Raw genomic sequence first — 11,782 nt, 5'->3', positions numbered from 1 at the left:
GGCTCAGCTTGCCCCCTCACTCATGGGTCAATGGGTCTGGCTCGGCCTGCCCCCTCACTCATGGGTCTGGCTCGGCTCACCCCCTCACTCATGGGTCAAGGGGTCTGGCTTGGCCTGCCGGCTGGATCACTGAATACAGCTCAGTTTGCTCCCTTGCCTGCTGGGGCACTGGGTCTGGCTTAGCCTGCCCCAGGGCACATCCATCTGCAGACCCAGGCTGGCTGGCGGCAGTTTGCGGGGAGGCCTCTGGAGCAGGCTGGGCAGGGCCTTCCTGGCCCAGGCAAGCGGTGGGGCTGATGGCCTGGTCATGGCTGTAGGCAGCAGATCGGGCAGGTGGAAGGGGCAGTCCCGGCATCCTGTCCCAACCCGCAGGCAAGCATGGCAGGAGCCTGGCTCTGGGGTGGCCATTGCAAGAGCCCTCATAGCAGTGCCATGGGTCAGGGGACCATGGCCCCCCATCCCCAGGGATTGGCGCCCGTTTGGTGAGTGCCCCAGGAGGAGTCTCCATCCCTGCACATGCCCCACTGTCCTCTTGCAGGACCTGGCCTCGGCCTCCTCGCACCCACTCACTGCGAGGGAGGCCCTATGCGGCCCACTAGGCCGCACTTGCTGCCTTAGCAACGGTTGCTAGGTAGTGCCAGGGCGGGTGGGGGAAGACTCGGAGGAGTGAGCTGCGGCGCATGCGTACTGTGCAGGAGGAGCGAGGCTGCCGCTGGCTGCGCACTGGGCTGGGGTGAGAGGCTCTGAGAGTGTGGAGCGGGTCAATTGCCCACAGGGGCGTGGGGGTTGGGGGTGGCGTGGGTTGTGGGCGGTTCCATTGTTCATTGTGGGCTGCCGGGGCGCTCCATCGCCTGTGCTGCAGAGGCCGCATTCTCTGGGAGGAGGACTGTACCATTCTGTTCTTGGGGGGAGGAGGGTTGGAGGGGCGGGCAGTCCCATTACTTTAATGGGGGGAAGGGCAGTGGTGGCAGGGATGGGCAGTCCCATTCCCTTTAATGGGGGGAGGGGCGGGGTGGGCAGTCCCATTACCTTTGATGGGGGGACGGGCATATCCATTATCTCTAGGGCACTGGGGTGGGGGGAGCGCTCACTGTGAGGGGGCTACTCTACCTCTGGCAGGGGAGCAGCAGGAGAGCAAAGGTCACATCAGTGGTCAGAGCTGCTTCTGCCTCACCATGTCTCTCTGACCCCTCTGCCACCTGGGCCATGGGGCCCTTCCCCCTCTAGGGGGCACTGGCTCCCACCCGGCCCCAGGGCGGGGAATGGCTGGCTCAGGGAGTGGGGAGCGGGACATGGGGCCTTTCCCCTCTAGGGGGCGCTGGCTCCCACCCAGCCCCAGGGCGGGGAATGGCTGGCTCAGGGAGTGGGGAGCGGGACATGGGGCCTTTCCCGTCTAGGGGGCGCTAGCTCCCACCCAGCCCCAGGGCAGGGACTGGCTGGCTCGGGGGGTGGGGAATGGGCCATGGGGCCTTTCCCCTCTAGGGGGTGCTGGCTCTCACCCAGCCCCAGGGTGGGGAATGGCTGGCTCAGGGTGTGGGGAATGGGCCATGGGGCCTTTCCCCTCTAGGGGGCGCTGGCTCTCACCCAGCCCCAGGGCGGGGAATGGCTGGCTCAGGGTGTGGGGAATGGGCCATGGGGCCTCTCCCCTCTAGGGGGCGCTGGCTCCCACCCAGCCCCAGGGCAGGGACTGGCTGGCTCAGGGAGTGGGGAGCGGGACATGGGGCCTTTCCCCTCTAGGGGGCGCTGGCTCTCACCCAGCCCCAGGGTGGGGAATGGCTGGCTCTGGGTGTGGGGAATGGGCCATGGGGCCTCTCCCCTCTAGGGGGCGCTCTCTCTGCTCCTGCCTGGGAACACCCTGTGGATTCAGCCTGCTGGGCCTGCCCAGCTCTTCTCTGTGCTGCAGTCGCTAAATGACTCTAGTGCAGTGCTGGGTGGCACCGGCCTGGGGGCAGAGCTGGCTCAGCAGGGCCTGCTCTCAATGCTGGGCGAGTGAGCCATTCAGAGTCTCACCAGGCCTGCGAGGGGAAAGAGAAGGCGCCAGCACTCAGCCTTGTTTCCTGCCTTGCAGGTGCTGTCACTCCCGCCAGACGTGATGCCCATGTTGGACCCTAGCCAGCTCGCTATCCGTGAGATGCAGGAAGATGAGGAGCAGATGATTCTGGAACTGCTAAAGGTCTGGGGAGGGGCCAGTCAGTGCCTGTCTGTCCGGCCTTGGAGCTGTCTGTCTGTCTGTCCGTCCGTCCAAGCTCTAACCCTCTGCCTGCCTTTAGCACCTGCCCTGTGGGGATCTCAAAGCTAGTGAATGATCCTGCATGTCCCCCTGCCCCTAGCTTGATGTAGCAGGTCAGTGTGAATACCATTATTCATGGAGGAAACTGAGGCGCAGAGAGCTGAGGCAACCGACCCTTGAAGTCACGCAGGGTCAGCGCAAGACCTGCCTTTGACCTGCCATTTCCTGCTGTGAGCGCTAGACCCTGCTGGTCTCCAAGGTACAGAGCTAGAACCCAGGAGTCCTGCCGGCTGCTCCTTTCCCTCTACCCCTGGCCTTTGTGCTCTATGTGCAGTACCTGTGAGAATGCATGGGATTGAGGCCCCGTGTCCCACCCTGTGGCTGTGGTGCCCTTTCAGGTGGGGTCACATCCCTCAGGGAAAGCTGCTGCCCGTGGCGAACCCGACATCACAGCCTGACCCTACGCTGCACTTTCTCCCTCCCCCCACCACCTCCCCGCTTGTCCTGGCTCTGCTATCCTTGTGCCAGGCCCTGCTGACATGCCCTTTCCCCCCCAGGATGGGTTCAAGGACACGGAGAACCGGCTGATCTTGTATGTCCTGACGCGGCCCCTGGCACTGCTGCTCCTGGCCGTGGTGAGCAGTGGCCTCCGCTTCCTGCTCAACTCCTTTGTAGCGGCGCTGCTGGGGCCCGTGCTCCTCACCATCCTGGCCCTCAAGCTGCTGCTGCGGCGCTCGCCGGACCTTGGCTGCCTGGGCGCGTATTACCGCTCGGGGCAGCGTGGGCTCTGGGTGGCGGTGTACGACGGCGACGATGTGTGCGGCTGCGTGGCGCTGCAGCCCTGCCCGCGGGGGGTGACCCGCACGGCTGAGCTGAGGCGCTTGGCCGTCAGCCGCTGGTACCGGCGCTCCGGCGTGGGGCGCTGCCTGGTGGCCTTCCTGGAGGCCCAGGCCCGGGCGCAGGGCTATGAGCGTGTGGTGCTCTATACCGCCGTGGTCACCAAGGCTGCCATCAGCCTCTTTGAGAGCAGCGGCTACCGCCCCACTGGCGGGCGCAGCTGGCTGGGCTACACCATCCTGCAGGAATTCAGCAAGGAGCTCTAGCACCCGCTGCCCCCCTTCTGCTGGGTCAGGGGAGTGACTTGTAGGGAGCAATTCTGGCGAAGGGCTGGCGGGCCACATCCGTCCTCATGCCCAGGAGTCCCTCTGCTCCATGGATGTGGGATTTGGGGTGTGGCAGCCCCAGCCTTCTCTCAGCAGTGCCACCTCTTCCTTGACTGGAAACAGCCTGTTTTGGATGAGTCCCTTGCTGGAGCTTCAGCTGGACAAGACCGGCCGGACCTGATTGTGACTGTTGGGGGGGAGGGAAATCACAGACCCAATTGTGACTGTGGTGGGTGGGGATCACAGACGCTCTGGTGACTGCTCTGGGGACCCTGACATGGAACGGAGCAAAAGGGAACTTGAGCTTGGAGACTGGGGAAGTCCTGCCCCTGGGGTGGAGGTGCAGGCGTTGCCCCAGGGGTGGGGGGGTGGGAACCCCAGCATTAGAGCAGGGCTGCGGAGGAGTGTCTCTCTCCTGCCCCAGAGTGGGCTCTCCCCAGCACCAGCTTGGCTGCGTGATGGAGTCGTTTGGCCATGGTTTGCCATGGGCGAATTCCCAGGCCTGGTCCTGGCTGAGGATCACATTGCTGCAGCCAGGAGAATGGGGACTCTGGAGCTGTCAGTTGCCCCTGCAGTCTGGCAGCTCCTGTCCAAGCACCCAGAGCTCACGCTGTCCCACCCGGGGCCATGGGACCTTGCTGCAGTCACGCAGGCTACCAGCCGTCGCCGGGTACATGTATGTCCGAGCATGTGTGTGAATAAAGTTTGCCATTGCAGATACTGCAGCTCCATCTATCTCCCACCCCCACAGGCCTGGGGCAGCTCCCCAGGCAGAGCGCCAGCCAGCAGGAGCACACAGCAAGGGGATCCACTCAGCCCAGGGCGGTCGTGGGAGCTGTCTCTCGATCTCCAGACGTGCTCTTACAACAGCAAATATCCCTCCTCCCATCCTAGTGTGCATGGGGGGCCAGCGCTGACTGTCAGGGAAGAGCGCCCCCTACTGAGCAACCCACTTTCTGCAACACAGGCCCCCTAGCGCTGGCCTGGGGCATTGGGGCTAGCATCGACTGCGAGGGGAGAGAGCCCCTGCCTGCTCCTTGCAGCCGCCTGCCTGTTCCTTGGCAGTCTCCCTCCACGGCAGGCCAGGCAGCTGCTGTTTAGCGTGGGATGTTTGGTTGTATGACAACACAGGTTGCTATGGTTGCCGGTATCCTGGAAACACAGCCCTCAGTGGCGACGGGGAGGCTGAGGACCAGCCAGGCCATGGAGCTCCCTCAGCCCTGCGGTGCAGCTGGCCGGGCAGGGGCAGTGCCTGGCATGGGGTGCCAGGTGGACAGGGTCCCCAGGGCTGCCCAATGTCTACAGGCAGGGTCCCAGAGACCTGGGCTGGGCCGTCCCTCTGCCTGCGGCACTGCGGGCTGCAGGCCAGCCTGGCTCGCACAGCACTGACTCAGTCTTTCTATGACTCGCCCCCGGCTGGGACCATGCGGCCAGGACTGGGGGGGAGATGGGCGCCAGCCAGGCCACGGCCCCACACTGCCCCCATGATAGGACAGGACCCCTCCCCCTGTCCCATCACACCCCTTGGTCCATACAACATGGCACAGCACTCAGGGCGTACAAGTATGTCAGTGTGTGTATGTGTGTAAATGACTGTGTGCATGTGAATGATTGAGAGTATGTGCGTGCGTCTGGGCATGTGTACGAATTGACAGTGTGTGTGTGTCAGCGTGTGTGCACATGTATGTCAGCACCTGTGTGTGTTTGTGTGTGTGCATCCCTTTGCATGTATATTTGCACACACATGGGCGTGCATGTGGGGGATGCTGGGTGTGTGTGTGTGGCCCTGGATGTTGGTTTGCGTTGCACACACAGACATGAGCCCAGCTGTTGCAGCTGTTTCTGTTGCTGCTCATTAACCCGTTGCCTGCCAGTGGCCTGGCTGGAGGATACTGCTCTCTGTACTGGGACACGTGGCTGGCAGGGCTCGCCCAGTCCAGCATCCCTGATGTCATGCTTGCCCACTCCTGTGCACAGGGTCCCCTGCCGGCCCTGGCTTCCCTGGCTCCGAGGTCACCACTCTGAGCTGTGGGCGTTACAAGGCTCCCTCCTTATAAACTGTGGCCAGGCTGAGTCATCCCCTGGCCTGGCCAGTCCTGCTCCATGAAACAGCCGTTCCTGACACTCTGCAGACCTGGCCCCAGGGCTTGCTCCCCACCAGTCACCATGCGGCTGCCCCTGCTCCTCCTTGGTGAGTACCAGCTGCTTTGGGGGCGAGGTTCAGGCACTGGGGAAGCCCAGCCCCTTCCTAGCCCCAGGGTCGCAGCTCAGGCACTGTCAGAACTCCCGGATGCTGAGGGCTGCAGGGGGCACAGAGCACCAGGCAGAGGTTGTTGAGCACTGGGCAGGGGGTGGCAAGCAGGGGGCACTGGGCAGCGGGTGTTGAGCACTGGGCAGGGGACACTCAGTTACAAAACCCCAAGCAGGGAGCTCAAGGTGCCTGGCACTCCAGGGCTCACTCTGTTTGCAGGCATTTGCAGTGTTTATCTAAGTGCTGCTCACGCTGGTCGTTCCCGGATTGGGGGCTCCAACTGGCTGCTCCCCCACACCCAGCCAGGCCCCCACACTGGACCGTCCTGACTCCCTGACCCGCTGGGCAGGAGACTGGCCATCTGCTGGGCTCTGCTCACCTGCTGCGCTCTTGTTTTTCAGTTGGGTTCCTGGAATTTCACTACACAGGTAACTGCGTATTGTGGGTCTGTGCGTGCACCCCTCTGTGTGTGCGTGTCTCTGTGTATGTGTCCCTGTCGGCTCTGTGTGTGGGTCTGTGCGCGCACCCCTGTGTGTGTGCACGTCCCTGTGTATGTGTCCCTGTTGGCTCTGTGTGTGTGTGTGTGTGTGCGCGCGCCTGTGTGTGTGTACACGTCGCTATCTGGCTCTGTGTGTGTGTGTGTGCGCCCCTTTGTCTGTATCCCTCTGTGTGTGTGTGTGTGCGCGCGTGTGCACCCCTGTGTGTGCGTGTGCACCCCGTATGTGTCCCTGTGTGTGCCCCTATGTATGGGTGTCCCTATCCCTGTGTGTGTGACCCTGTGTGTGTTGGGGGGAGGCAGGGCAGAGGACTACATAGGATCTATGCGGGCCTGGTGTGTACACTGCTCACAGAGGAGTGCTTGGCCCATCCCGCTGAGCCATCTTGGCGACGCAAGCTCTATCTTGCAGGTACCGCTCGGGGCTCTGCTGACAGAGCCATGTTGGGCAGGGGTGACACCTCTTCACACCCCGCCCAACAGTCGTGCCAGCAAACTCTGCATGTAGGCCTGGCCAGCATGTCCCTGGCCGTGCGTGTGTCCACCCCTGCCTGTCTCACCCTAGCACTGCCTGTCTGGGCCTGGCACTGTCTGTGGGGGTCCCCTCTCCACCTCCAGCTCTCGCTGCCTTCTGATGTGATGGGGATGGGCAACCACAACTCCAGCCCATGTGGGGCAGGTGGGGTGAAGTGTTGCAGTGGGGTGAAAGGTCACAGTGGTGTGGAGAGTTGCAGGGAGTGTGAAAGGTTGCAGTGGGGTGAAAGGTTGCAGGGGGTATGAAGGGTCGCAGTGGGGTGAAAGGTCACAGTGGGGTGAAAGGTCGCAGGGGGTGCGAAGGGTTGCAGTGGGATGAAAGGTTGCAGGGGGTGCAAAGGATCACAGTGGGGTGAAGGGTTACAGTGGGGTGTGAAAGTGTTGCAGTAGGGTGGAAGCTCAAAGGGGTTGAAGGTTCACAGGTGAGTGAAGGATCATGGGGGTGGGCTCAGTGGGGCAGAGTGGCCCATGGGGTGATGGGCTCAGGGAGGAACAGCCCCATTATGGGGTAGGAGCCTGGGAGGAAGAGGCCCATGGGGTGGTGGGGCCCTGGAGGGAAGGGGCCCATTGGGGTGGGGCTAGGGGAGAGTGGTCCCATGGAGCAGAGTGGCCTGAGAGGGGCTGGGGTCCTGGGAGGAAGGAGTGGTGCAGTGGGGCCCTGGGGGTGGCGTAAGGCCCCGTGGGGCTGGGTGGAGAGGGGAGGGCCCAATGGGGCAGAGGGGCCATGAGAGGGGGGTTGTGGGTCTGACAGACTGTGCCATCCCTGCAGGCCCATTCCTGGTGCGTCTGGCTGGGGGCCCCAGTGAGTGCGTGGGGCGCGTGGAGATCAACTACAAGGGCCGCTGGGGCTCGGTGTGTGACGACGAGTGGGACCTGGCCGACGCAGCCGTGGTGTGTAGGCAGCTGGGCTGCGGCACCGTGCTCTCGGCCCCGGTGGGCGCCTGGTTTGGGGAGGGCACTGGCCCCATCTGGCTCAATGAGGTGCGGTGCCAGGGCTCAGAGCAACATCTGCGCCACTGCCGCCACCGGGGCTGGCGCCAGCATGTCTGCAGCCATGAGGAGGACGCCAGTGCCGTGTGCTCAGGTGGGGCCAGCCGGAGTGTGTGACGTGGCAGCTGGGAAAACCGCACAGCTGTGTCAGGTGGTACCCGGCCCTGGGACAGTTGGAGCCGGCGCCCCATAGAGGGGACAGGCCCCATGTCCCATTCCCTACCCCCTGAGCCAGCTGGTAGCCGCATGGGGGGCCAGAGCGGACGCCCCTAGAGGGCCCCATGTCCCATTCTCCACCCCGTGAGCCAGCCATTCCTGCCCTGGGGCCGGATGGGAGCTGGCGCCCCATAGAGGGACAGGCCCCATGTCTCATTCCCCACCCCCTGAGCCAGCTAGTCCCTGCATGGGGCCAGAATGGAGCGGACGCCCCTAGAGGGCCCCATGTGCCATTCCCCACCCCCTGAGCCAGCCAGTCCCTGCCTTGGGCCAGAGTGGAGCAGACACCCCTAGAAGGCCCTGTGTCCCACTACAGCGTGGTGTGGCTGGGGCTCTGGGTATGTGCAGGTGTTATGGCCTGTTCCATTTCAGTGCCCATTGTGGCTGGCACCGATCCTTCCAGGGCCCAAAGGCCACACTCTCCATGTGGCCATGTCTCTGTGTCCCTGTCTGACCCTGCTGTGCCCACAGCTCACCGCTTCCTGCCCGTCATCACCACCGAGCCCTCGGTGCAGCCGACCATTGGGGACCACAAACCCCCAGCACAGAGCACAGCCAGGCCGGCTTCCACCACGCCAGAGCACAGTGAGTATGAGACAAAACAATTCCCCCCGTAGGGAACCCCCACCCCCAATGACCCTCCCACTCCTTGGCACATGCCTCCCTCCATTCCATCTCCCCAACTTCCTGGGGCTTCATCCCAGGGGAAGTGGAATTGCTCCTTTGTGAGCATTGATTGGAGCTAGCTGTATTACTGACCCCTGGTGGGATGAGCCGCAGGACTGGAATGTTAAAATCAAGGGTTAGAGCCTATGTAGGAAGCCTCGAGTGGGCAAACGGGGAAGGAGGACACTCTACCTCAAAAGTGGCATTGCTTGTTTCTGAGTCCCTGATCTACAATGTGTGGAAGAAAAGCTGCATCCTGGGGGACTTCAATTCTTTTCAATTCCAAGGCCAGAAGGGACCATTGTGATAATGTCTAGTCTGACCTCCTGCATAACACAGGCCTGAGAACGTCTCCCAAGTAATTCCTAGAGCAGAGCTTTGAGAAAACCCTCCAATCGGAGTGACCTACCCTGGAGGTCTCACGCTGCCAGGATCAAAACATCATAGGAATTTCAGAATATTGTAGATGACAATTTCCTAACTCAGAGAGTGCTGCAGCCAACACGGGGGAATTTTACACTTGAGCATGTCTATGAACTGTTACCTGCACACTCTGGGTCACCCCACCTTTACCCTTCCATGGGTTCAAGATGTAACCTGGTTGATTTAGTTCCTAGGGCTCTGGGCAAAAGGCACCTACCCTTATCCAGTTCCTAGGGCTCAGGGAGTAAACTGCCGGGCCACTTGCCCCACCACCCGCAGTGCCCCCGGACCGCCCCTCCCTCCCAGAGCTGCCTTCCTGCCCAAGTTTTAGTCAGGGCGGGTATTTTTAGTAAAAGGCATGGACAGGTCACGGGCCTGTGAATTTTTGCAAAACAGGAACTGATCAAAGAATTAACAATGAATGGCAGCTGAGGTTCAAGGGTCACAGAGCCCCAGGATTGGTACTACACCCCAGTGTTGAAACAGGCTCTTGGAGGAACCTCTGCAATGTGCCAGCCCCCACAAGGGGTCTCACTCTCCTTCCAGGGCAGGCCATGGGGCCTCACTGCCCCTGAGACTGAGCTCTCTGCGCACTAGCCTCCTGCTTTGCCCCACGAGCTCTGCCCAGCAAGTGAAACTGAGCCATACTCCTGGGAGAGCCTTGTCTGGAGTGCAGGGATTCATGCACCTCAGCCAGTATTTACAGTGACACCTGGCAGCGTTTTCAAAGCAGTCGGGTTTGTTATCCTGTGGCACGCAGCACAGGGAGTCCTTAGGGCAGCGCAGAGAGAGGAAGGGTCAAGCAGAGCCCCAAGCCCAGCCGAGCGGGAGCAAACCCCTTCGTCAGACTCTGTTCCTCAGTCAGTTGCCAGGTGAGAACCCCCAAGCTTCTGCCAGGGCCCACACTTATCCCCTGCTGGTCACCTCCCAGTCCTCTGTCTCCAGGCAGGGCCATGCTGAATTCACCGCCGCTCCTGCGAGAGCAGGGGTGGGCAAACTTTTTGGCCCGAGAGCCACATCTGGGTGGGGAAATTGTATGCAGGGCCATGAATGTAAGGCTGGGGCAGGGGTTGGGGTGCATGAGGGATGTGGGGTGCGGGATGGGGTGCGGTGTGCAGGAAGGGGCTCAGGGCAAGGGGTTGGGGTGCAGGAGGGATGCAGGATGAAGGAGGGGGGCTCAGGGCAGGGGGTTGGGGTGCGGAGTGCGGGAGGGGTTTGGGGTGTGGGCTCCGGCCCGGTGCCGCTTACCTCAAGCGGTGCCGGGGTGGTAGTGGCGCGCAGCAGGGCTAAGGCAAGCTACCTGTCTGCCCTGGCCCTTCACCGCTCCCGGAAGTGGCCATCATGTCCACCAGTGGCTCCTGGGGGTGGGGTGGGGCAGGCAACTCCGCCGCGCACTGCCCTTGCCTGTGGGTACCACTCCCGAAGCTCCCATTGGCCACGGTTCCCCATTCCCGGACAATGGGAGCTGCGGGGGGCGGTGCCTGCAGGCGAGGGCAGATCACGGAGCCCTCTGCCCCCCCCCCCCAGGGGCTGCAGGGACGTGGTGTTGGCCGCTTCCAGGAGCAGTGCAGGGCCAGGGCAGGCAGGGAGCCTGCCTTAGCCCTCCTGCACCATGGAGCTGGCAATCCCGCAGGCCGGATTGAAAGCCCCGATGGGCCGGATCCGGCACACGGGCTGTAGTTTGCCCTCCCCTGTGCTAAAGCGACCCATGGTGGAGTATCCATTGATCACTCCTTGGAGCTTCCATTGTTCCTCTGGACCCCTTGTTGATCTAGGTCTGTTTCAACTAGACCATTTGTTCCACCCAGAGAGTGAGATGACACACACACCTCTGTGTGTCCTGCACTATTCCAGCAGTAGTGCTACCCCTCTGGGTAGCAATGCAAACTACAGAGGGAAACTGAGGCGCACCTAGGAGTCATAAAAATATTACCAAAAATTCTCACTTCGGCACAACAAGTGAGCATGACTTGATCACATTTATAATGTGCAAAAAGGAGAAACTCCAGTCAAGTAATCTGTATACTTGGTGCTTTAGAAGGGACAGTTTCACAAAGCTGAAAACAATTATGAGCCAAATCATCTGGGAGGAAGAATTTAATCAGAAAAATGTGTATGATAATTGGGAATAGTTTGAGAATTAGATGCCCCAAAAGCCACAATTCCACAACTGAGGAAGAAAGCCTTGCTGGTTAAAAAACCGACCTGGCTGAAAGGAGAAGTGAAAGCAGTGATAAAAATAAAAACAATAATATATAACAAAGGAAGACAAGGGAAGTTGGCAGTAATTAATATAAATCAGAAGCTAGGAATTGTAGAAAATTGATAAGGGGAGACTTTTAAATGAAGTAGTAACTAAAAGAATCCTGACCATGGTATTGATCTATTACTAGCTGGAAATGGTAGAATTATCAATAATAATGCAGAAAAGGCAGATGTGATCAATAATTATTTCTGTTCTGTATATGGGAAGAAAACAGATGATGCAGTCTCATCATATGGTGATGATAACACTCTTCTTATTCCACTAATATCTGGAGTTTTAAAAGAGCTGCCTGAGGGAGGGTCGCTGGACCCGAGGGGGAGGGATAGCTCACTGGTTTGAGCATTAGCCTGCTAAACCCACGGTTGAGAGTTCAATCTTTGAGAGTGCCATTTAGGGAACTGGGGTAAAAATCTGTCTGGGGATTGGCCCTGCTTTGAGCAGGGGGTTGAACTAGCTGACCTCCTGAGGTCCCTTCCTACCCTGATGTTCTATGAGAAACATCACTGTTGATTTTCATTCAGTCTTGGAGCATTACAGTAGTCCCAGA

General features: G+C 60.7%; 2 protein-coding genes across 2 annotated transcripts in view; both read left to right on the top strand.

Annotated features, from left to right (window-relative positions):
• Positions 1 to 2,873, top strand: part of ZNF628 (zinc finger protein 628) — a 20,317-nt gene extending 17,444 nt beyond the window's left edge. Inside the window, exons 4-5 of the mRNA XM_026658805.1 lie at positions 2,069 to 2,173; positions 2,788 to 2,873. Of these exons, the coding sequence (XP_026514590.1) occupies positions 2,069 to 2,112 (44 nt within the window). The 3' untranslated portion in view covers positions 2,113 to 2,173; positions 2,788 to 2,873. The remainder of the gene's footprint in view (positions 1 to 2,068; positions 2,174 to 2,787) is intronic.
• On the top strand, positions 2,132 to 3,333 carry NAT14 (N-acetyltransferase 14 (putative)). The gene is made up of 2 exons (XM_024209885.2): positions 2,132 to 2,173; positions 2,788 to 3,333. Exons 1-2 carry the CDS (start codon positions 2,132 to 2,134, stop codon positions 3,331 to 3,333), a joined length of 588 nt encoding a protein of 195 aa, XP_024065653.2.
• Positions 3,334 to 11,782: the final 8,449 nt, after the last annotated feature.

Source organism: Terrapene carolina, unplaced genomic scaffold (assembly GCF_002925995.2).
Source record: "Terrapene carolina triunguis isolate 2854851 unplaced genomic scaffold, T_m_triunguis-2.0 Scaffold517, whole genome shotgun sequence".
Taxonomy (NCBI): domain Eukaryota; kingdom Metazoa; phylum Chordata; order Testudines; family Emydidae; genus Terrapene; species Terrapene triunguis.
This window is presented reverse-complemented; position numbering and strand designations above follow the sequence as displayed.